The 25,444-nt window shown below is 41.4% G+C and overlaps 4 protein-coding genes across 6 annotated transcripts in view; 2 read left to right on the top strand and 2 right to left on the bottom strand.

Moving 5' to 3' along the window:
• Positions 1-5,474, bottom strand: part of arhgef28a (Rho guanine nucleotide exchange factor (GEF) 28a) — a 41,663-nt gene extending 36,189 nt beyond the window's left edge. The window contains exons 1-2 of the mRNA XM_083670003.1: positions 5,218-5,474; positions 793-836 (exon numbers count right to left, since the gene is read on the bottom strand). Coding sequence (XP_083526129.1) covers positions 793-825 — 33 coding nt within the window. The 5' untranslated portion in view covers positions 826-836; positions 5,218-5,474. The remainder of the gene's footprint in view (positions 1-792; positions 837-5,217) is intronic.
• A 5,750-nt stretch (positions 5,475-11,224) lies between these two features.
• On the top strand, positions 11,225-15,745 carry ankra2 (ankyrin repeat, family A (RFXANK-like), 2). 2 transcript variants are annotated; one of them, XM_083670151.1, is made up of 9 exons: positions 11,225-11,316; positions 11,839-12,203; positions 12,371-12,529; positions 12,669-12,734; positions 13,064-13,161; positions 13,357-13,482; positions 13,725-13,791; positions 14,118-14,198; positions 14,928-15,745. In XM_083670151.1, exons 2-9 carry the CDS (start codon positions 11,909-11,911, stop codon positions 14,981-14,983), a joined length of 948 nt encoding a protein of 315 aa, XP_083526277.1. In that variant the 5' UTR covers positions 11,225-11,316; positions 11,839-11,908; the 3' UTR covers positions 14,984-15,745. The 2 variants fall into 2 exon arrangements, with proteins under 2 accessions (XP_083526277.1, XP_083526276.1); XM_083670150.1 differs by lacking the exon at positions 11,225-11,316 and having other exon boundaries at positions 11,721-12,203.
• A 151-nt stretch (positions 15,746-15,896) lies between these two features.
• On the bottom strand, positions 15,897-19,567 carry btf3 (basic transcription factor 3). Of its 2 annotated transcripts, none has more exons than XM_083670153.1 (6): positions 19,450-19,567; positions 18,578-18,646; positions 18,290-18,403; positions 17,902-18,103; positions 17,308-17,364; positions 15,897-16,217 (listed from the first exon to the last, which is right to left on the bottom strand). In XM_083670153.1, exons 2-6 carry the CDS (start codon positions 18,644-18,646, stop codon positions 16,171-16,173), a joined length of 489 nt encoding a protein of 162 aa, XP_083526279.1. In that variant the 5' UTR covers positions 19,450-19,567; the 3' UTR covers positions 15,897-16,170. The 2 variants fall into 2 exon arrangements, with proteins under 2 accessions (XP_083526279.1, XP_083526280.1); XM_083670154.1 differs by having other exon boundaries at positions 19,513-19,563.
• A 4,065-nt stretch (positions 19,568-23,632) lies between these two features.
• On the top strand, positions 23,633-25,279 carry foxd1 (forkhead box D1). The gene has a single exon (XM_083670459.1). It carries the CDS (start codon positions 23,729-23,731, stop codon positions 24,758-24,760), a length of 1,032 nt encoding a protein of 343 aa, XP_083526585.1. The 5' UTR covers positions 23,633-23,728; the 3' UTR covers positions 24,761-25,279.
• The last annotated feature ends 165 nt before the right edge of the window (positions 25,280-25,444 follow it).

Genomic DNA, 25,444 nt, shown 5'->3' with positions numbered 1-25,444 from the left:
GAGAGAGAGAGAGAAAGAGAGAGAGAGAAAGAGAAAGAAAGAAAGAAAGAGAGAGAGAGAGAGAGCAACTTAGTTTGAACCCAATGAAAATAAATGGGGAGCTTTGAAAAGAGCCTCTGAAACCCCACTACTAAAATTCACTTCTAATAAGAAACATGTGTACCTAGTGAATAAACCTGGCTTCTTTGGTCTAGACCAATACCTTCTAAGAACCAATAAACAATAAATGGATCTTTCATTTCTTCATACTCCCTCTTTCTATTTCCTTAAAACTGGATCCCCCACACCACACAGACACACACACACACACACACACACACACACACACACACACACACACACACACACACTCACACACACACACAAACTAACACACACACACACACACACATATATATAAGGCTATGCATGGTTTCAGTGGACCATGTCATCTGGAGAACAGGCCTAGTAAAGCATGGTGTGTCTCTGGAGAGTGAAACCCAGCAGGGTAGGGTTTCACCTGCAGCTCTGACACAAGGCCAGCCAGTCTACCACCGGAGGAGAGAGATAGGGAACGAGGAGATAGGGAACGAGGAGATAGGGAACTGAGAGAGGAGAGAGGGAACTGAGAGAGGAGAGACAAAAGCGCCTAGAGAAGGACGTAAGTAAGGTGAAACAGTACAGGGACTCTTACAGAGACTTATACACAGGACAAACCCTCGGTATACACAATAACAACACACACACACACACACACACACACACACACACACACACACACAGATGATGGGACAAGAGGGTATATGTACTCACATATAGAGGTGCCTCTCCTCTGTTCAGCTCCATCCTCAGGGCATCTGATGGAACAGCGGGAAGAAAAGGGTTATTACAAGTGTCATTACAACTGTCATACCCAACATGTAACAACCTTTGTTAATAAACAAATGTATCATAGCCTAAACCATAATCAGAGAGGAACTGTCCCAGATTACTGTGTCCAAACTGGTCAGTCAGTATTGTGCAGCACCTGGTTAATTGGCCACAGCTACAGCATCACAAGGCTCTACGTGCGAGACACAACCTAATCCTCTCATCCCTGGTATGTCGGAACATGGCGTCTTCCATGGAACACCATTATCCTTTTAACATCCCATCCCCTTGTTGTTGTCCTTTTTCTCCATGGGAAAGGTCAATCTAATCTCAAACTCTTGACTGGCTAAAGGATATTCTTAACTGCTTTGTATTAGAATACACTGTAAGAGACTTTGTTGATAAAGCTTTTGCTCTGGATATATTGCTTTATATATCTGTGAAAGGAAGGAGGAATGCGTTAGTATGAACACTGCACATGTGTTGTGTCTAGTTCTCTCTTACTGGTATCAGGGTGATAGCAGTAGAGGCCCGCATGCTGTAACTGTAGCCACCTGCAACACCTGAGCGCCCATGACTTCACTCTCAGCTGTAAATACTGCATGACTTCAGAGTGACAGAAAGATGTGGTGTCAGCTCTGCAGGCAGGGCTCAGTCTAGACACCAGTGATGAGCAAGTACCTAGGAAGGCACGTTCAAGAACAGCACTAATTACAGATTAGAAAAAGAAAGAAAAAACAGACTGCAGTTGAATTGAGGAACGTATGAGAAGCCCAATAATAGGAAGACTGTTGCATCTTTTCCCCAAAAAGAGCTGTAATTTATATCAAGTATACAACAACAACAAAAAAATGAGGTTCCCACAGAGATTCAGCAGACTTGGATAGGTAATACTCTGCGTGATGTCCTGGGGGTATGTGTCACAACAATATCACTGTCCCTTTTACCTACTGTAAGTATTGTATTCAGCGGGTACCTTTTCAAAAAAGGAAAGTGCTAAGCCACAGGCTTGGGCGTCCCTGTCATGGTTGTTATTATCATTGTCAAGACATTGGGGGTCAGAGAGGAAACTTACAACTATGTATGGATAGGTGAGCCTGCGTAATGTTGGTGTAGGGTAACTATTTAGGTGTGTCGCTGTCAGTTACATCCAATAAATGTATGTAATGTATGTAATAAATTTGTAATTTTGGATCTGAATCCAACAGAACACCTTTGGGATGTGGTAGAACGGGTGACTTGCATGTTTGAATCCAGTGAATCCTGATTAGGTCACAAAGCCCTGAGATATTTGCATGTATATATGTGTGTGTGTGTGTGTGTGTGTGTGTGTGTGTGTGTGTGTGTGTGTGTGTGTGTGTGTGTGTGTGTGTGTGTGTGTGTGTGTCTGTTAGTTAGTGTTTCAGTTCTGTGTGTTCTTTGCATTCTAAACCCTCATAGGAAAATAGGCATGCAAAAATAGGCATGCAAATATCTCAGGGCCCTAATCAGGATTCACTGGATTCAAACCTGCAATTCACCCGTTCTACCACATCCCAAAGGTGTTCTGTTGGATTCAGATCCAGTGAGTAGGAAGGCCACTGAAGAACATTGAACACATTGTCATGTTCATGAAACCAGTTTGAGACAACTTTTGCTTTGTGACATGGTGCATTATCATGCTGGAAGTAGCCATTAGTAGATGGATAAATTGTGGCCATGAAGGGATGCAAGTGGTCAGCAACAATACTCAGATAGGCTAAGACATTTAAGTGATGATTGATTGGTATAAACAGGCCCAAAGTTTGCCAAGAAAACATTCCCCACAGCATTACACCACCTCCACCATGAGAAGGTGTACAGGTGTTCCTAATAAAGTGTTGTTTACATCTCATTTCTAAAATGTCTCCCCTTCCTCCTGATGCGAGGTTGTGAGACCAGGTGATGCAGGCCAACCCTGACCTCTGACCTTTCCAGCATCTGTGTGTCTAATAACCCTGACCTTGGCCAATGGCCCTTCATGCAGGTACAGAGCCTGAGGACAAAAACTGCTGTACTGTACACATCCAGGGAACATGGGAAGGCAGAACAAGGTCAAAACCAGAGGGAGAAAGAGCTTTGACATCCAGTCATGTGCCCAAAATATTTTCAGATTCAGATGTGAAATTTGCACACAAGTTCCTTCATAGAGGTCGATAGAGGTTATGCATGCATAATTGTGTTCCTCTCACATGGCATAACCCAGCCCTACCTGAAAACCTACTCTTTTGGTAGTTAGAAAATGCACCAGCTCATTCTCCTTGGGACAATTCTAAGGCGTGGCTCTTCTGAGGAACACCTAGCTAAATGTTCAGTTATGCATTTGAGAGTGATTCATTGCTCCTGAGAGGGATACTAAATGGAATGATGACAATGCAAATCAGTTGCCAAGACAAGCCTAGTGTGACTCCTCATTCTTGGAAACAAAACCATTCGTTATTTTAAGAATTGATCTGCAGGTGAAGCTCTGATTGGAAAACAAGATACCCTGTTTCAGCCTGATTTATGACGCTGTCCTATGAGATAAATGCAGGCATTGTGGGTGAGGTTAGCATCAGTTTATAACATAAGATAATTTCTACAAGACAACAACACATCCCCATCTAGCCTAACCTCCTCGCCTCTCCCTCCCCTCTCCTCCCCCTCCCCTCTTCTCTCCACTGAACCAGACAGACCCACTGGAAAAGAGTCTCACACCAGGCCGTCAACGGGATATAAACTCTCATACAAGGAAGTGAAATAACTCTGAGATAATCAGCACACACAATGCCTTATCACCACTCTCACCAGTCTCAAACATTGATCCTTATCCAGGACTAACAGAACAAATGACCTTCAACCAACAATACATTAACAACTGACACTGAGTCACATTTTCCAGCGCAGACCAGTTTATATCACATTGCAGCATAAAAAAAAAATATATATATATATATATATATATATATAAAAAAATAAAATATATATATATTAAAGAATCCACACCAAACCTGCAATAGAGCAAGCCAATTAACCCATCATCCTTTGGCTGGCAGGGCTGAGGTTCATATGATCATCACAGCCAGTCAATCTCACATACACTCATCGAACACTTTATTAGGAACACAATACTAATAGTAGGTAGGGCCTCCCTTTGCTCTCAAAACAGCCTCAATTCTTCGTGGCATTGATTCCACAAGATGTTGGAAACATTCCTTTGAGATTCTGGTCCATGATGACATGATTGCATCACGCAATTCCTGCAGATTTTTCAGGTGCACTTTCAAGCCGTGACCGCATCCCAAAGGTGTTCTATTGGATTCTGATCCGGTGACTGGGAAGGCCACTGAAGAACACTGAACTCATTGTCATGTTCATGAAACCAGTTTGAGACGACTTTTACTTTGTGACATGGGCATTATCATGCTGGAAGTAGCCATTAGAAGATGGGTAAATTGTGGCCATGAAGGGATGCACATGGTCAGCAACAATACTCAAATAGGCTGTGGCATTCAAGCGATGATTGATTGGTATTAACGGGCCCAAAGTGTGCCAAGAAAACATTCCCCACACCATTACACCACCTCCACCATGAGAAGGTGTACAGGTGTTCCTAATAAAGTGTTCAGTGAGTGTATAGGCCGATTTAACCTGCCACCTAGTAAGTGTGTGAACTCCATCTAAAAGGGTAGGTTGATCAGTAGCAGGCAACATAATATTTGACAGTAGCTATGTTATTATATTACATGTTTACATGTATTATATTACACAATAAGTTTCTCAAATGAATGTACATAATGTACGCAACAAAACATTTTTTTAAAAAACTTGACAATTTCTCAATTGAACAGCTTGTGTACACAAATGCTTGGAGTTTGAAATTAAATATCAAATAGGATCAGGATAGGCTAAATTAAGTCAAAGTCCATATTATCAGTATCCTGCTTTCAAATTCTCCATACTAAAAACACCCTTTGAGCTTCATCAGCCTGAAAAGTTCTGGCATCGTATTTTAACATGATCCAGATTATATATATCTATACAGATATATAGATATATATATAGATATAGATATAGATATAGATATAGATATATATAGATATAGATATATATATTTTATATACAGTATATATATATATATATATATATATATATATATATATATATATATATATATATATATATATATATATATATATATATATATATATATATACTGTATATAAAATATATATAGAAGAAACAAATAATTTTTCTCGAAAAAAATATTCAGTGCATTGCATTTAAAAACGTCTGTTTTCCTTCCCGTCAAGAGATACAGTTAAACAGCATCTGTTCCATGACAACTTGCATGTCGGCTTTGACATTTACCTGAGTCCAAGCGCCGCGTCAGTCAGACCTGTTGAATTTAGGGGCTACTGCAAAAAGTCGACCACTTTCCAATGGCCCTTTTCCCTAAAATTCTGATGGATTTGTCATCTTTCCAGTAAGGTAAGTTTAAAAATAAATAAAAACTTGGCTAGATAGTCCGTGAATCTGACGGGGAGACTATAACTTTCTTTGTTGATAAGTGCGCCTTTCAGAGCACCACTCCGTTTCGGTTCTCTCCTCCACAGCTTAGGCTACGGTGGTCCAGCCCCTCCTCGGCGGCAGGTCTCTCGGTCACACGGGGAGGCACAATAACACTGTCACGTGTCCACAGATCTGGCTGAGATGAGGTATTCGGCGCCACTTGTTTTAACCCATTCATTTTAACTGACGAACCTATATTGAGTCCTGATAGTCTTTGTATGCGTTCCCAGGTATCAATACGGTATTACTCATGATCATTTTCATGGAAGTCATCTCATTACCCGCCTGGAACTTTTGAGCCGTAAATAATCTTTCTCAATTTGGCACAGTGCTAATATGCAACTCATGGAACTGATTTGAATGCCACACAAAACACTTGATTTGCATGTGTTTACATGCTGCGCCTTTCTCAACGATATTGTTTGACCAACTACAGTATGCACATAGACCTACCTTGCCATATAAGAACCATATTATCATTTTCATTCTAATACCTCAATATTCTTGGAGCCCCTGGGCCCTGACATTGCCTCTCCATCAGTAACCAAATCACAGAAGTGCCAAATTCATAAAATTGTTGCTGGCTTCTGTGTACAAGGTCATTATACGCAGTACTCTCCTAGTAACCAGGAGGAAATGACTAAGAGACCAGATTGAGTGCCCACCCTTCCTGCTCCTGTACCCATTAACTGAAATTGAGCAAACTGGGGTGGAAAATCTCATTTGTTTACAAAACACAGTTTACCAGTAGTATAAAATGGGCTGGGGAAACAGTCAGATCCCAGACCGAGACCACTGCAGTTGTACCAAGACATGTAACCCATATTGCCTCAGCAATTATTCCGCTGTTTGAAAGGAGAAATGTGTGAAATGTAGGCCAGGGGAGGGGACTCAGCCCCTCAATTCTCAGCCCCGGGATGACTAGTCTTCATTCATTATAAACCAGTGCTGCCATCTGCAGGCAGAAAAAAACTACCAACAATATCTTAATGTATGATAATGGTACAGTAAAGTATAGGGGACTATATAGTTTACATTAGGTCAACCTGTGCATCTGGACAACACAGATAACATGCGAGAAATCCATATGGCTCACTTTTATGCATCACATGTTTAATGACATTCACAGAAAATGTAATGAGTATCAGAAAATGTAATGAGCAAGACTTATTAATCAATACACTGATTTCTGATCAAAGTTTGTTTGTCATGTACATAGAATACAGCCGTAGACGATGCAATGAAATGCTTCGGGCAAGCTAGCTCCTCAACAATGCAGAAAACAACAATCAAACAATCAACAATGCAATACAATATAATATTAATAAAATAAGACCTGAGGTATAGTTCGGGGAGGTCAGTTGAGCAGTCTTATGACCTGCAGGTAGAAGCTGTTCCGGAACCTGTTAGTCAGATGGTAACAGAAAGAACAGCGCGTGGCTGGGGTGGCCCTTGATGGTCTTACCGGCCTTCCTCTTGCACCTCCCGGAGTAGATGTCCTGAACGGCTGGGAGCTCACAGCCTGTGATGAACTGGGCCGCTTTCCCCACCCACTGCAGAGCCTTAAGGTCGAGGGCGGTGCAGCTGCTGTACCAGGCGGTTATACAACTGGACAGGATACTCTCAATAGTGCACCTGTAGAAGTTTGTGAGGATTTGGGGGGCCATGCCGAATTTCCTCAGCTGGAAAAACAGGTGCTGACGTGCCGTTTTGATCAATGTATAGGTGTGGTGTGACCATGTTAAATCCTCAGTGATGTGGACACCAAGGAACTTGAAGCTGCTGACACTCTCCACTGCAGCCCGATCAACCCCCCCCCCCCGCTTCCTCCTGAAGTCCACGATCAGCAAACTGATGATGGAGTTGGAGCTGTGCGTGGCCACACAGTCATGGGTGAACAGGGAGTACAGCAGGGGGCTGAGCACACAGCCCTGGGGGGCCCCAGTGTTGAGAGTCAGAGTAGAGGAGGTGATGCTGCCTACCCTCACCACCTGGGGTCTGCCCGTCACAAAGTCCAGGGTCCAGTTACACAGGGAAGTGTTAAGACCCAGGTCTCTGAGCTTGGTGACAAGCTTGGAGGGGACTATGGTGTTGAATGCTGAACTGTAGTCAACAGCATTCTCACATAGGCGTCTTTCTTGTCCAGGTGGGATAGGGCAGTGTACAGGGTGAGAGCAATGGCGTCATCAGTGGATCTGTTGGGGTGGTATGCAAGTTGGAGTGGGTCCAGTGTGGCAGGTAGTATGGAGTTGCTGTGGGTGTTAGCCAGCCTTGACAGACGTTCAATTCCTCCCTATCCACAGGATCTGTCCCAGCTGCCTTCAAGACAGCCAGAGTCAAGCCTCTTCTCGAGCTTCCCACTGCTGTCATGACTGCAGAGTCACTACCAATCTTCCACTGTAGATTGAAGACCCATCTCTTCAGGCTGCATCTTAACGGTCCTTCCTAAAGACCTCTTCACCCCCACTACCCCCCTGTACAAGTTTCTCTCCTGTTAATAAAAAAATAAAAAATCCTTCTTCTAGCATTGTGACTGCCTATGGCCCCTGGTCTGAGCATTGATTACTTTATCTTATGATGACTGATGGATAGATGATTCACTTACAACAAATACATTTGTTTAAGTAAGTCGCTTTGGATAAAGGCCATAAATATAAATGTAAAAAAGAAAACATTGAATTAAACCTGAAAATCTCTACTTTAATCTCATAGTAATGTTTGATTTTAAATCCAAACTGTTGGAGTATAGAGCTAAAAGAAGAGAAAATGCTCCCTCTTTCCAATACTTATGAAGGGTACTGTATAAAACATGTTTGGCTATTAAAGGTCTGAGCAAAGATTGAAGTTATTTTCTCATGAGTACACTTATGGAGGGCACTGTACATTGTGACATTTTCCAGCAGACACAACACTTTGGTTTGTGAAAGATCGGATGTATCTCATTGTTCAGTCTGGTAGGGAATTTGTAACTTTAAACAATGAGTTCAACATCCTACTTTCAATAGCTGTGTGTTTGTCCAGAGAAAAGAGAGCTTAACACTGCTGTATCCTGTAGATGGCGTAAGTAGCACGAGTTACGGTGGCAGGAAGGGAGAGGGAACTTATCACGCAGCTACGCTTTCACACGCTGGTGAAACAAGGCAACTGAGCCTAGAGTTGCGTGTGGTTCTTATTCATATTCTCAAGAACCCCTACTGTGGCAGGGAGAGGCCACAATCCTTGACCTCCTCATTAGAGACTCCAAAAACAAACAAGCAAACAACTAAACAACAATAAACAACAGCAACAAAAGAGCCCTCAGACAAAACATCTCTCTCTCTGTTCACCCTGGTTGTGTTGTGTGAGATCACGTCATGGGCCATGGTCTTCCACCACCAAACAGCAGGAGGTAAACAAGCACGAAAAGGCACAAAGGACCTGGGCGCCATGAGTGGCCCTGCTCGCTCCACTGGCACCCAGGAACCAATGCACCAGAGCAGCCTGTTCATGGTGGTTTATCAACTGGAAGAACCAATAGCACAGTCCAGCAGCCTCCCACGTTATTCCCTCCCTGGCCACCCCACCCCAAAATCCCAATCACCCCCGACTCCCATCCCCTTGACCACCATTGCTACTCCTTGACTGTGTAGTCAGACCCCAATTCCCAGCCTTCCCCCTTTTATTTCTGCAAGGGCATCATTACCTTTGCCTTCCAAGAACAACAGCTTATGGGTCTGGTTATTTTTGCTTGAGCAAATTCAGTCCCCAAAGCTCTTCTTAACCTCTCAAAAACACTTGGCAACTTATACAAAAAAAGTGCTTGATATGATGAGCTTCTATATGAGCAGTTCACCAGCAGTTCACCACCTCAAACTAAACACAAAAGCAAAAGCCATTCCTGTTTCTTGGGGACTATAAATTCCTATCCATATGTTAAGAGAAATAAGAGAAAACATTTTACAGCTCAATTTATTATTGTCCATGCTTGTAAACCTGTTTAAGTTCTCCCTGAACGGTACTGATTAAACTGTATTTAGATTTTGCTTTTTTTTTTAAATATAGTTTAAACCATAGCTGAGCATTTTCATGGTGGTGATGACATATTGCCATTTGAGGTTATCCATCTATATTGGATGAAAGTGGCACAGCATGAAATATTATAAGTGAGAGGACAATGATAGCCACTTGTGAAAACTATGTCATGACATTTGCTGATTTTTGTGTAAGCAGAAATAAAGGTTATGCACATGTTACTTTTGCCAATACAGAAGATTAGGGGATAAAGAATTGGATAAATACTCCAAGGGTTGAAAACGGTTTTCCTCCAGTAAAGTCTGATCACGTCGTTAGGAAATCTCCACTTTGCAGCTTTGCAGACATATGTCAATTAGCCTCACAGAATCACCTCAAAACAAACAAACACTGAAAGCCAAGGCAGAAGCCTAAATCTACCCTACAATGTAACAGGTTCCTAGAGGCAGATCTTATGCTCTCTTGATGACCTACTGACTTAATTATGTTTACTGTATATGACACTCTCAGGATGTCTGAATTACATATAGTTTGAGGTTTTAATGAGAATAATACTCTGTATGAGTAACATACCTTAGACCAGAATGGGTTGCTGTTCAAAAACTATTCACCGTGTCTCACTACAAATGTACCCCCCCCCCCCCCCGCCCTAGACAGTAGTTGATGGCATGTTAAACAAATGGGTATAAATCTTGAATTGAATTTACCATTGAACATATATTCCCAGATGCAAGTATTATATAATACACAAGTATTTAGTCTGTACAGGGTATGTGAAAGAAAACAGACACAAACAAAAGTGAATGGTTCTTATACCCCTCTATGGCAGGCCTTGACAGATTACAAAGAAATATTTGGCATATCCCCCTAAATCAGATTAGCATGTTGCAACTTTGACCAGTGAAGGAGAAAACCACTGCTCAAATATATTAGTAATTCCTGATAATTCATGCAGAAGAAACCGCCTCAAATGGTGGCATGGAGATAGATTGTGCAGCCCTGTAAGGAAACCTAAAATATGTCAATATATCTGCACACACATTAGATCAATTCATGGTCTATTAATCTAATACATTTGTTGAATATGGAAGATTAGAACACATCCACCTTCTTAGTTTTTAGTTATAACGTTTTAGTTATAATTCTTTCAAACTTGAGTTTGAAGGGTGGAAAGTGTAGTACAGTGACACATCTGAGAGTAAATGCCTGCATCTAATTGAATGTGTCCTTACCGGATTTTCAACTAAGTAGCTACATGAGAAAGGTAAATACAGTGCCCACCCACTTCCATCCAATATGACAGCAGATTCAAACAAAAAATACAGAGTTGATGACAGTAACATGTATCCATTGGTTCAAAGAAAACACATTGTATAGCAAATAGGCTACTTTTAACGTTTGACCAGTTGTGACCTCAGTGCTCAGGTATTCCCACAGACCAGAGTGTAATCTATTATCCAAGATTTGAGTTGGTATTAGAGGGATTAAACAAAACATTGCAACATTTCATTGTAGAACTTTAATTCATTGAAGGCTTGGGTTTTGGAGGTCATGGAAATAGAGAGACGCAAATTCATCAATGTGCTATAGATACACATATATTGAACATCTACCACATCTATGGACATAAAGTGACCTTTAGTGTTTCTGAATCAATTAATGATTGAACATTTATGAGCAGACTAGCGTTGCAAACACAAAACTGTTGTTAAAATTGTATTGTTCATTCTCTAATTAACAATCTCAGTTCTGACACATTTGAATACAACTTTATTGATTTGAATTGTCATGCGCGAACATTCACCAAAACCTTGATCAAAACAAGCTCAGAGAGAGCTGTCAAATCTTTGCAATACTAAAGGATAAAAGCACAACATGTGTAATTGAGTAAGAAATGATTAATTCTTTATAGAATCACTTAGAACTAATGACGTTAGTATGGATTCTAACCGGGACGTTAGACAAGAGAATGTGATTTCCTTTCTAGTTGTAAGCTATGTAGCTAATACGTATGTAGCTAGCAGCTAGCCACTGATGTTTTTGTCTTCGTCCATGTGTGCGCGCAACGTTAGTATTTTCTTGAATGTGTAGAATGAATAAGGTAACTTTAGTACGATAGTATATCAGAAATCATTTGACTGAAGAATTAAACCACTATGTTGTTTTTTTTCAAGCGGCTAACTTAGCTGTAACGTTAGCTATGCTGCAGCTTGGTGCTAGGTCTAACCAATGATTCAGTGTGCATGCATACCTTTGATGGCTTGTTAATCTCTGGTTTTTAATTACCCAGTACCCAGTCTCTTCTCACCGAGTACACTATTCCTGGTGTGCTCAAGATACAGTATCTAGAATCCATATTAGATCCCCATTCGTTCAGATGTTAACAGTGTCATTGTTTGCCCACTGTAGGGTTTCACTGATATCTTATGCCCGACCAGAGCACATCACACCCTCCAGCATCAACCGCCTGTCCGTGGTCATGAATACAGATAGGACTGTAGAGTGCCAACTAGTCTCAGAGGAGATGGAGGGGATTTGCGTGATGCCTGACATGAGCAGCATCAAGACAGAACACCCGGTGGGCGTAGGTGTGAGTGCGGGCACGGACGACAACGGTGCACAGAACCTTGCCATGGGAATCAAGTTCATTCTTCCCAACCGCTTTGATATGAATGTATGCTCAAGGTTTGTCAAGTCCCTCAATGAGGAGGACAGCAAGAATATCCAAGACCAGGTCAACTCAGACTTGGAGGTGGCGTCTGTTCTGTTTAAAGGTACCTACCACCAACCTTGTTCAGTGCTGTCTAACATCTGAAGTAGTTCAGTGCCCCATTGTGGGCTGACATAATGATGAGAATCAGTGATGTCTTTTGCTGCTCTGTTGAACTAATCAAATGAATACAGATAGTAGTTCAAATGCTATCTCTTTTTCCTCTTCCAGCCGAGTGCAATATTCAGACCTCCCCCTCGCCAGGGATACAAGTGCGTCATGTTTACACGCCCTCGACAACCAAACACTTCTCCCCCATCAAACAGTCCACCACGCTCACCAACAAGCACCGTGGCAATGAGGTCTCCTCCACTCCTCTTCTGGTACACTGTACGTATCAGAGTATGCTAAAACTAGTCTCTATACTGTGGGTATGTTCTACCTAGCTCCATCAGCAAGACCATGAAAATCTTCCCTGAATCTAACTCTTAATGATAGCTGCACTGTCACGTATGCCTTGTCTTCTCAGCTCTATCCATTCACCAGCTGGCAGCCCAGGGGGAAATGGTGTTCCTGGCCAGCAGGATCGAGCAAGGTGAGGTCCTCAGGGTGATTGGATGAGATGGGCTCATTAGAACTGTGCAGCACAGTTATGCTGTTAAAATCAAATACACTAGACACACACTCCGGTAATGGCTTTCTAATGAGGCTTATCCACTGTTGAGTCAGGCATGCTATCGTTATCCGTAAAATGCCCAAAATCCATCCTCCATACTTGGCACACTCCTACTATATACACTGTACATTGAATACCTACTTTGAAAGAAAGACCAAATGTTATCCTAACTGACAGATACAGTGCAGTCTAATGTGGAGGGTTTGTTGTTGATAATTGTGTTGTTGTTGTTTTTGGTATGAATGCAGAGACAGTGATTAACCTGCAAGATGAGGAGGGCTTCACCCCCCTGATGTGGGCAGCAGCACATGGCCAGATAGCTGTTGTAGAGTTCCTGCTCCAGAATGTAAGTGCATTTTAAGCACACTCAGAAAGTCACTTTATTCATATAAACAAGATAGAAACGTACACACAGCAACATACAGTCTCACGCTCTGAGTAACAACGGCATGCTAATGTTACAAGTTACAACACACATACGGTATAATTTACGTAAAACATCACCAAAGTCGTAAACACATTTGAATGCGTCTATCTTTAGGGAGCTGACCCCAACCTCCTGGCCAAGGGGAGGGAGAGTGCATTGTCTCTGGCCTGCAGTAAGGGATACACAGACATTGTGAAGATGCTCATCGATTGTGGGGTTGATGTCAACGAATATGATTGGGTAGGAAATATTATGTGTCTTTCATAATTATAATGGGATGCGCATCAGTTGTTGCACTCACTGTCCCCTGTGAGATATATATATATACACATCCCTCAATTACTTTCAACAAATGGTTTTATCAAAATGGTTGAAGTGGTAGGTACTAAGCAACCCTCCTGTCCTTGCTCCTCAGGAGGTGGCAGAAGGCTTTGTGCCCGACTGGGTGTGCCTGGGTTTGATGTAGTGTTTTGTGGTTTCAGAATGGAGGCGCTCCACTGCTCTACGCAGTCCATGGGAATCATGTGCGCTGTGTGGAAATCCTCCTGGGTAAGAAGGACTGACCCTTCATTCAGCAGACACATAAACGCATAGCAGTGATGGCTAAAATCATTGTCTGGATGAAAAGGACTACCTTAGATTACTTTTTGATTTGAATTAAGAAATGGTTTATCAAGGGAAACCATTGATAACCAAACTTGTATGTAGTCAGAAAAAATATTAAATAAGAACAGTATTAGTATTACAGTGCTGATAAGTATTGAGTGCCATATGTTGTTTAGTCAACAAAAAGGATTCTGGTTCAATTAGCTTTTGGTCCAAACAGGTCTGTAGTGTCTAAACTGATGGTTTTTTTTATTATTTCCTGTTTGCAGAAAACGGATCTGACCCCACTATTGAGTCTGATTCTGGGTTCAACGCCATGGACATGGCTGTGGCGATGGGGCATAGGAATGGTAAATATTACTTAACAGAAATACAAATACTGTGTAACATATCATCAAAAACAGGTTCAAATAGCGTGTCTCTTTTCTCTAAAGACAGAGCGTAGCCTTGTGTGTACGCAATACCCCAATACTGGTCAACTTTGATAAAGAGAGAAATTATGCAGACAGACTAACTTTAAAAAAGACAAGGGGATTTGGTGAAAGAGTGCTTTCTAGTCGCAGAAAAACAGTAACTCTCACTACAACCCCTCTTCCGCAATCAGATTTCTGTGTTTTGATACAATTATTCAAATGAGGCAGCTTAGAGGATTTCTTCAGTATCAACAGAATTCAGGGTCTGTTCCACTATACCTGAGTTAGATCAGACCAGGAAGTTAAATGTTTATGGTGCTGCTTTGTATACCAAGGCTAGACGTGATGTAATCTGTTATAGAATCAGATTACACAGCTATGCACAAGCCAACCTCAGTAGTTTCTGTGATTTCATGACTTGATGTTTGCCCACTGGTATAAGCAGGGACTCTTACATTTAAATGATTGCATGTAGGCCAGAAACTTCATTTCAGAAACTTCTTAGCTTTAGAGCATATCATTCCTATTTTCCCTTCCCTTTTCCCAAATCACAGCTCAATTTCTACCAAGCCTACCGATACAGTACTTGCCTTACCTAACCTCCATTTCTCTGTACAGTTATTCATAGGCTATCATTGCTGATATGCCTCCCTATTTTCTGATCAGTTCAACAGGTGATGGAAGCTCACTTATTGAAGTTGCTGATGGGGATCAGAGAGTGACTGAGGCCCATGGAAGACACCCGGACATGGGAGTCATAATGAGGCACAGCTAGGTGGTTGGAGTGATGGAGGACAATTGTGTAGGATGTTTAGGGCCCTATACAGAATCTCTTATTTGAATGGTTTTGATGAAGCATGCAGGTGTGTTAATATTTATCATTGAAAAACAAGGATGGGCACCTGAGATGTGTGAATGTTTTGTGCTGCAGCCCTATTCTTTCGTTTGGTTTCTTACAGTGAACTTTTGGGCCAAATTTTAACTGTTCATGCTACATGTGCACATCTCATGTTGGGATTTGTCTCTTCATGAAATGGGCAAATACGCTATCTGACAAATAGTTGTCAAATAGAGCAGAGAGGATTGCAAATCAATGCTCTTCATGGATCCTGGACATTGTTTTGGTATGGTTTAGTTTCTTATTTATTTTGTGTGTTTATCTCTCTAGCCTATGTTGAAATGATGGTTAGAATACCATGGAAGGATACATTTGCCTTGTAGTGTTTTGTCATATCATTGTTGGTGCTACATTTTTGTTATTGTAAATAAACCCTGGTGTTTGTTATTAAATTATATAATACACAATAGTTTCTAATTTGTCTTATACAGTATTTTTAAACTTTTACAATTATTGTTTTGGTCAATAACACTTTCATATGCCAAGGCCAATAACAAACCATTCCAAATCAAACAAGGACAGGAAAGGCTTATTCAGGGGGAATCTAAACCCCTTGCTTCTCTTGTGACATTATCAAAGGTCAAATTGGTCAAACATCAGAGCTTAAGTCTATCAAGTGTAGTACATAGATACAAAATGTATCCCTATGTTGTTTTCCGTCAAACTGGCACATCATATTTCAAGTTCACATACACAAACTTATCAAACAATTTTGCATTGACAGTATCACTCAGATAAAACTTTTGACAATAGCAAATGTTTATTCCAGATATGATGGTTCAGCCAGGCTGCAAAGATATCAGGTTCAGTAACATGGAGGGAACCGCTGCAGAGCAAGAACTCCAGAGACACCACGTACACACGATCTGTCACTCAAACTGGACACACAGACCACAGTGCACAAAAAAAGCTTAGCCGAAGAGTCGGGTGGCAAAAACAAATAAAAAATGTAAAAAAAAACGCCTTGTGCCACAGCCCAGTCAAGTCTTGACTCTTAAAGGTCTGTTTCCTTTAGTTTGCCTCATCCTTGGAAGCCTCGTCGAAATTCTCCACCAGATCTGAAATGACAAGATTCAATGGTTATATGGAGTCATGGAAGAGGAAGGCTTCTCTCCAAACACACATGCCTCTCTTTCTAGTCTGACCACACTTCAGAAAAGATTACTGTGTTTATCTGAAACATGATCCCAGGTGTAATTCCCCCCCCCCATTCCCAACCCAAATCCCCCTCTGAGAATGAGCCATGGTTGGCAGGACACGGTTACAGAACTGGAAAAAACAGCTGTAAAAATTGAGTCGCTCAGGATCAAAAGGAGGGTCCCATTTGTACAATGAAATCTGATAAATCTGCCAGGTCCATATTTGGCTCTGAGAGGTTGAGGGTTAAAATGGAAACAATTCAGGAGGTCTGAATGTAATTTTTGGTTGGGAACAAAAAAAGAAACTGAACTCCAATAATAACATGATGGCATAGACCGTTAACCCTGTGTCATCAGGCTTCAACCGTTCCTTTGCGTGAACGTAATCGTTTGATACATTTGTGAAAACTAGGGTTGCGGGAAAAGGAGAGCCCTGGGAAAAGCCAGGGTAATTGTAATGGCAACCTCATGTGTTTGGCCCATTTTCTCTACAAAGAAAAGCAAACTGAACTTTCAGAACTCATAAACAACGAACACAAGTTTCAAACACTCTAACCCCCACCCACCCCCCTCCACACTACTATCTACCGCCATTGTTGGATCCCCTTAGCATGACCCCCTTTCACTTCCCAAAAGTAAGCAAACCTAACAGTTATATTATCTGAGTCAAAATACAAGCCCAGATGTAACTTATTCTAGAGCCACAGTCTTGGGAGAGAATATAAATTACCACAATGTGAAATAACACTACACGTGGGTGTTGAGAGACACAGGCGTGAGCAACCTTGCTACATTGTCTAGGACAAAGGGCCACCATTGACTGTGTACCAAATGCCTAGAAGGTGGTGGAAAAAAATAGCTACTGTGTAATGGCCATGCTAGAGGGTTGGGACAACATCAAATCTGTTGTGAGGAACCTATTTGACATCCTCTTTCACACACTAACGCCTTTGCATTTGTATCTGAACAATCATGCCTTCACCACCGTAAGACACCCATCATGACTCACCTGGAACTTCATCATCCTCTTCCTCCACAGTAGCAATTGGTGCTTTTCCATCTCCGACTGTGAGAACAGGAAACATGTGTTAGGAACTTGTAGAGAAAAACAAATGCATCTGGTCTTTCCCAGATTTTCCTTAGATGTTTCATACACACACAAACATATACATAACACACATAAATACACACAGTGTGTGTGTGTGTGTGTGTGTGTGTGTGTATATATATATATATATATATATTCATTCAACCAACATAAAGGTTCATTCAATATGCTTCATTAAATACCATACACTGTTAGTATCTGCACAAAACTCTTTTTTTGACCCGCAAGCCCCTTTCAAAGCTAGTCACTAACAATGCAATCAGCTCCATCTCAAATTGGCCGACATTAAGACCCAAGCGCAAAAAGATGCTAATATGCCCCTTCACACTTCAATCATGCTAGAGAGGACTCTAGTATATGTTTTTATGTCAAAGATAAGGGATGGTCTTATCTTAACATTTTTATAAAATGTGCCCCCCCCCCACGCCACGCCTTTTTGGCTCTTAAAAATCTGAAAGTGTTTCAGTATCCACTTCCTCTCCCCAGCACACTGACCCTGTTTGGGCAGGGCCTCGGCCAGTCTCCTGAGGCTTGTCAAGCTGTCGGCTCCCAGCTGGTTCAGGATGCTGGGCAGCATCTCCGTCAGCTGCTTGGTCTCAGCGTGGCCGGTGATAGTGAAGGTGTTGGCTGCCAGAGAGGCCTGTACTTTGGGGTTGTTGAAGTGGATCACTGTCCCCTGATTTGTGAACATGTTCACCTGCCAAACAGAGACAGAACAAGAGCATTGCGTCACTCGGTTGCAGACAATCTCACAAACCAAGACACTCAAGTATCTCTTGAGTTCATAACACTGACAACCTCTGCATAATGTTAACATATAGTTAAAGTAATTTAACCATTAAAAAGAACTTCAATAACAAGTATTTTAAGAATGCGGTATTACCTCCTCAATACCAGAGATGTTGTTGACTCCCAGTTTTTTTAAGGAAAACTGAAGCTTCTTGTCATCTGCAGTTGCTGTTCTGTGTACGACCTTCTTCTTTCTGCGAGCAGTGCCCTGTAAAACAAAACAAATAGATGCAAGCGCATGCTCCATAAACTTTAGTGAGAGAGATGTGTGTAAGTACTTCAATGACAGTTGGCCTATTTGTTGCGCAAGTCAGAATGAATATGCATTTCAGAATGACGATATTTAGCCTAACAGCCGTGTTTAGTCTTGCCAGTTTCTTACCTTTCCGCCGATGCGGACTTGTGCCTGTAGTTTGGCAAGCTTTTCTTGATTCATTATTATTTCTTTCATCTGTAAAATAAATAATTTCCCATTACAGTTAGTCACACTGTGTATAGCTTAGCTATATTTGGCTGATGCATTGTGCTAGACCATATGTTGTCTTTTTTTAAGAATAGAGTAACGATTGCAAAACAAACAAAATATGGCAACTTTTCAAAGGGAAGGCTAATCCAGGTAAGACTGTTACGCATACATACTGAAGGAACACACCCAAGTACACTAACAGCAACAGCGTGGGTGTGGTATTGCTGGCTACTATGTCAGAGATCGTATCAGATTTGCAAATACACTTAGCCATAGTGTACAGTATATGCTAGGCGCTAAACTGCCTGGTGAACAATAGCTATATCAGCTGTCAATTGATCAGTTGCCATCACTGTTTCAAAACAATCATGTTTACTTCCAAATAAAACCGGAACATACAATAAACCTAATAATGTCTAGCTACTTAGTCTGGTAGTTTGACATGTTTCAAATGATGATAGCTACAGGCTGGCTAACGCTAGCCAGCTAGCTAGCAGACACACAGAGATATGTTGACATTTATGCTGAGCAAGGATGGCGCACATATACAAGAAGTATAAGGCCATAAGACTTTGGGATATGTTGGTGGTTGCATTTCAATTTGTCAACAAATGAATGTCTAGCTAGCCCTTAGCTAGTAGCAAAGCTAAAGAGTTCGAGCTAACGTTGACTGTGCTCCGGCTGAAGGGCCTGTCACTCCGACCCACCCATTATACAATCGTTTACCACTGTCCTTGACTTCAAACCCCTCTGATTTCACCGATCTGAAGAACAAGGCTCTTGTTTACCTTGTGCCGTTGGAGCAGGGGAGAAAGTGCAGGAAAGAAGGTATTTTAGAGCTCCTCACTGACCTGCACACACTAGAAGCGAGCACACGCGGGGAGCAAGATGGAAGCGAGAGAGGATGGGGGAAGTGACGTTAGGCGATAGTTGCAAGACAGAGAGGGCTTGCGGGACCTGTTCACCATGTTGAAGAGTGTTCCTCATCAATAATTGTGTTTAGTGTAATTACAAATCATGATTAAAGCAGCTACCAGTGATTTCTGCATGCAATGTAGAGAATTTTGGAAATGTATTTGAACATGCAAACAGCACAAGATGTAAGCTATGTTGTGCTCATGGAATTGTATTCCCTCAGAGCAGAACTACTTTTTCAAAACATTGATTTGAAACTATAGGCCTACATCTGTTTACAAAATCTCATGTCAACAGAAACATAAACAATACAGTAATAGCCTTAAAGTCCTTATTTCTTTGGTTATGAAGAGGTGCAACTCTTGCTATACTTTCATAAATGTGTCAGTCATATAACCTTGTCTTTATTTGGCTATGGGAGACTAGGAGTCATATCAATCATAATCAAGGAGTTTATTTGTATTTAATCACTGATATCTTCTTTAATAGCTTCACAAGCTCTTATTGACAGCATTGACAGCACAGCATGCCATTGCAGCAAAAGGCCTAGGCCTGTGCAGGTGAAAACAAAGTAAAGAAATGTCTTTCAGTGAAGGGTAATTTCATAATTCCTAGTGGCTGTTATAGCCTGAATATTTGCCAATAAGGCCTATTATTCAGTAGGATAGGTGAGAATGCAAAAATGCTCCACCACATTTAGATGTAATTCTCAGTGTGAAACCCCAAGGTCCACCACATCCTCAACAGTTTCAGATAGACATGATCACAAGTGCAAAAACATGATGCAAACATGGATTAGCGGTGAAAACTGTAATACCTGGAATTGCCAGGTAATGAATCGACCTTAAGTGATCCTAAGTCTACTTTTATGAGCATTAAAAAACTGCTGGATGTATAGCATTGTAGGCCTCTATTAATCTGCAGCTGTTCTCATTATGGAGGCCTATTATCAATGGTTCTTATACAAACGAACGCACGCACGCACCTTTGCACCAGTATTGTCTTGCCTTTTATGCATGTGATACATATTAATCACATGCCCTGAGTCCCCAGAGACTGACTGTTTTGGTGACATTCATGGGATTTGTCAGAGCGAGAGGCAGAGAAGCAAGGATTGCGTTCAGCAGCTAAGTGCTTTCTTGGTACCCGTGGCACGGAAACACCCTCCGATCGCTGAGGGGAATTTAGAAACACTTTAGAAGTGGTTTACCACACATGTGAGCCCTGCTCTAAGTGTCAGCTCAAAAATTCACCCTCATTTAAAGCCCACGACTGTACTGCTAAACGAAAAAAATTCGTTGGATGCAAAGAAACCACAATGCAGACAAGAAATTGCGCTTTGCCTAAATTGATCAAACCATGACATACATTCCGATGGTCGCCTATAGCCTGTTTTGATGCATATTCAGAGGACGTCAGTAACGTTTTAGACGCAATCATATACGCACATTCAATATGCTGCATTTCATTATCTTAATAGTTTATATAATAGTCTATTCGAGGCGTCAAAGTCATCCCCATGATTTTAATCTAAAGAAGGCCTAATTAAAAAAACGGTTTTGCTATAATCCTGTTATTTGTAATCATTTGAATAGGCCTGGATATCTGCAGTTGGACCGGCTTTATAAAAGACAGCTTAAAACTTGGCCAATCATCCATCATGTGGCATAAAACATATTGGAGCTATTCTGTTATTTTATCTTACTGTAATATTGTACTATAACTGGGCACATGGTAAAATAAGGGTTAGGGTTAGGCTAGACTATATATTTTGTCTAGATACCGTCCAAAGCTCATAGCACTTACAATGTCACTCAGAAAATTCGCATAGGCAATAGCTCACTTTCTTTTCTTTTAGAGACAATCGGTGATGAGGGAGCAACGTGCAAGGGCTTGCGTCATCGATAAATCACATTCAATCAAATTAGGCTATCCTAGAGAAAACGTTTGGCCTGCGCTTTGTCAAACTTTTGGAAGTTGAAGTAATTCAGAGGAGATTGTTGAGTGTAACTTTTGAGCCGCTAGATGGTGCTCGTCAAACAGAAACGACTCAGAAGTTGTTGATGCATGGGCCAAAGTAATATCAACACAAGTAGTCTATAGAACTCTGATTCAAGCATATAGCCTATGGGTAAAGTAGGCCTACCAGATATTTATTATTGCTATGACGATACTCACCCATCCTCTCCATTTTGGGGCGCAATAACGAGGATTTTCTTTACTTAGGCCTACTATTTATTTAGGAGACGCAAGGGCGTAAAATGTCACATGTTCTTACATTCTACAGTATTTGTTATTTGGATTTAAATTATAGGCTACTTTTTCCTTAGTTTCCTTATCATTTCCGAATGGAGATATTGGGCCTATGCGGCACTTTTAGTTTTTTATTTAGACTTTATAGGAAATGTTTTGGACCATTTGGGATACTTTATCATTTTCATCATGCCACCCATGTTCAATTGTGTTACTAAGATGAGGTCCACAGATAGCCTTTATTTTTTTTATTTTTTTACATTTCTAGGCTATTGGAGAACACATAGGAGGCATACTGACGCTTATTTTTCCAAAAAATAACATTAGGTTCCATTTTAGATCCAACTAGAATTGCTGTTGTGAAACCTTTTACAATTCCAACTGAAGAAAACGAATAACTAGCAACAGTTTGGAATCATAAACTATGTAGTAGCCCGACGCAATCAAAATCACAGTAGGACAACGCGAGTCTATAAACATAAAGCGATTCTGTAAAACGAAAAGGTATTTGGGCCCATATCATGTACATTTAATTGATTAGATGGATAACATCAGAAAGTATAGTTCTCGTAAACGTTGTGCAAAAGAACATCACAGTAGGGAACAGGAATGTTTCCCTTTCCAGTGCCTGGTGTGTCATGCAAAATTAGGCACACATTATTTACGAGGCCTATATCTATGAAATGTTGGCCTATATAGTAATGTTAATGTAGGCTAGTTGTAAAGAAGCCTACTGGAATAGGAATATGAACGCGTATGCCAGGCGTAAAGGGAATGCGCAAGTTTTTGAGGTCGGCACAGTCTTTTGAAAGCATGTCACGCAATCAGGTTGTACACTATTAAAGGAATTCGTTATAGGTATAGGCCTATATGTTATCGAAATAACTCACTGCATTTGTTGCACTATAAAGTATGTGTTAAAACACGTTTGAACATTCATTGACATTAAAAACTGTCTATATCTTTGTGCGACGAAAAATTATCATTGCTTTAATGTCTATGCATGGCAAAGGCCCTTATTTCTCAAGCTCGCATGCTCTGCGTGACCCGTGACTGATGCGAGTTAACAGCTGACTCTTTTCCATTGCAAATGGCTTGCGGATAATCTAGATAACCACCGGATCACGCAAACTATGATGCGTGGAGAGAGAGACGTGAAACACCGTTTGTAACCGTTTCTAAAAAGTAATTAAATTGGTTTGATGTAAATATTTGATGGTTTGAATTAGTAATGTTTTTGGTTTGATGAAAACAATTATCGAAATCGTTTCGACGTCGTAAATATGTTGGCCTACTGGGAAAATAAAATTCCACGATAATGTTATAACCTATTAGTACTATAAATTAGGATCTAAAAGGGATGGTCCTACCAGTACGCATGTGCTTTGTTCTGAAGGCTTCTTTTTATCTTCTATTTATATATAGTATTGAGACCAAAAATAAGCTGAATGAAAGGTTTAGATTAATCATAGACCTATGTGTATACCAACATGACCACCAAAAAAGAGTAGCATACCAAACTTTTTAAACCGTCCACGGTTATTTTTCAAAGACCATTTATGTAAAAAAAATGTCTCTCTTCATTTGCCTTGGTGACGTTCCCTTGCCATGTGATCTGAGCGCTGTATAAAGCACGAGGGAAGATCCGCCCTCTTTATGATTCAGGTTTGGCCTTTTTCAGTCTCTCCATACACTACAGACTATAGCATCCGGATGGTGCGTTACTGATCTACGAAAACCCCCTGAAATATATGGAAGTGGCTAGAAAAAAGGTAGATCTCTTACCGCTGGCGCGCTGCTCTCATCCCCTCATATGAATTGTTTTAGAGGAGGGCAGAGTAGCTTGGGCATCTCATCCTCTCCGCCGTTGCTTCTGGGAGCGCACAGCCGCCGTGAGCCATGACTTTGAGCTCCGAGATGTCAGATGCCTCCATCCTTTCGGAAGAGACCGACATAGACGTGGTCGGCGAGGGAGAGGATGGGGACAGCCAGACGCGCTCCTACGTAGACGAGGTGGCGCAGATGCACGACGACATCCTCCTGGCTGGCTCCTCGCCATGCATGGACAGCTCGTCGTCCCGGGATTCTTACAAACCAGCGAGTAAGAACACCCTGGTGAAGCCCCCTTACTCCTATATCGCCTTAATCACCATGTCCATCCTTCAGAGCCCCAAGAAGCGGCTCACGCTCAGCGAGATATGTGATTTCATCAGCAACCGCTTCCCTTACTACAGGGAAAAGTTCCCAGCTTGGCAGAACTCCATCAGACACAACTTGTCCCTAAATGACTGTTTCGTCAAGATACCGCGGGAACCCGGGAACCCTGGCAAGGGGAACTACTGGACCCTGGACCCAGAATCAGCCGATATGTTCGACAACGGCAGCTTTCTTAGACGGCGGAAACGTTTCAAACGCCAACAGACGCAGGACTTGCTGCGCGAGCACAACAGTTTTATCCCGGCAGCTGCGTACGGCTATGGACCCTACGGTTGCGGCTATGGTATCCAGTTGCAGTCTTACCACACACACTCTGCGCTTTTTGCGTTTCAGCAGCAGCAGCAACAATCCAGGCATTCACACACGGGAACCATTATCCCCGCACCGTCCTTAATGCCCACTACCACTGACTTGGCGAGGACCAGGTTTTACCCCCAGCTCAGCCCCAGCCTGTCGTCACCCATACAGACTGCAGCCAAGTCCAGCTCGCCTGTCCAACGCTCTCCTTTCTCCATAGAGAGTATCATTGGGGGGTCGCTGAGCCCCGCGCACTCTCACTGTGCCTCGCGGACTTCTCCTGTTGTTCCAATGTTATCGTCGTCACTCGCTCCACAGTCTCCTAACCAGCCACCGAACATCCACCAAGGAACTGTTTTACACACGGTCGAGAACTTTTCCCCCAACAGAATTGTCAACGGCACTAGTGGCTGTTAATTTCTTGAAATATCTCAAAGTTTTCAAGACACACAAACAAAAACGCCCCTCTTTGAAGGTAGGATTATTTTTGTGGTTTTTTTGTAACACGCAGCTGAATGATGGACATTAACACTATTCGTGCCTATATTCATGCTGTAAAAGATATTATATTTATGTTAACATTTTAGTGTGAATCTAATTTTCTCCACGAACTTTTCGTTTTTATGAAGTGATTCGTTTAAATCACTGTCTAGGGCGTCTCAGGATAACGAATTAATTAACAGGTTATAAATGGTCACATGTCTAAAACTATGTATTTTGTGTCAAACACACCCATGTTTTTAGTTTAACAAATTGAAACATGCTTACTGTTTTGATTTGTGCTTTGTATTGAAAAGACACAAAGAAGGAAGTCATTCATTTATATGCAGTGTGTGCTTATTTCAGTAATAAAACATTGTACATTCTTTGGCAAGTATTGTATAATCGGAGTGTGATATTTTTTACACGGTTTGTTTTTCAATAAGAATAAATATTGTTTTACAAAAAATAAATTTTGCCTGGAATTAACTTATTGAGTAAGCTTTACTCTAATATAGAAATAGGCCTATGTACCTTAGATCACCTGCAAGTATGATTTTGTTAAAATGTTCTTTAAAGTCTATCCTTTTAACCTTTAATACGTATTCTAGAAAATGATTG

Source organism: Argentina silus (assembly GCF_951799395.1).
Source record: "Argentina silus genome assembly, chromosome: 5".
In the NCBI taxonomy this organism is placed as follows: domain Eukaryota; kingdom Metazoa; phylum Chordata; class Actinopteri; order Argentiniformes; family Argentinidae; genus Argentina; species Argentina silus.
This window is presented reverse-complemented; position numbering and strand designations above follow the sequence as displayed.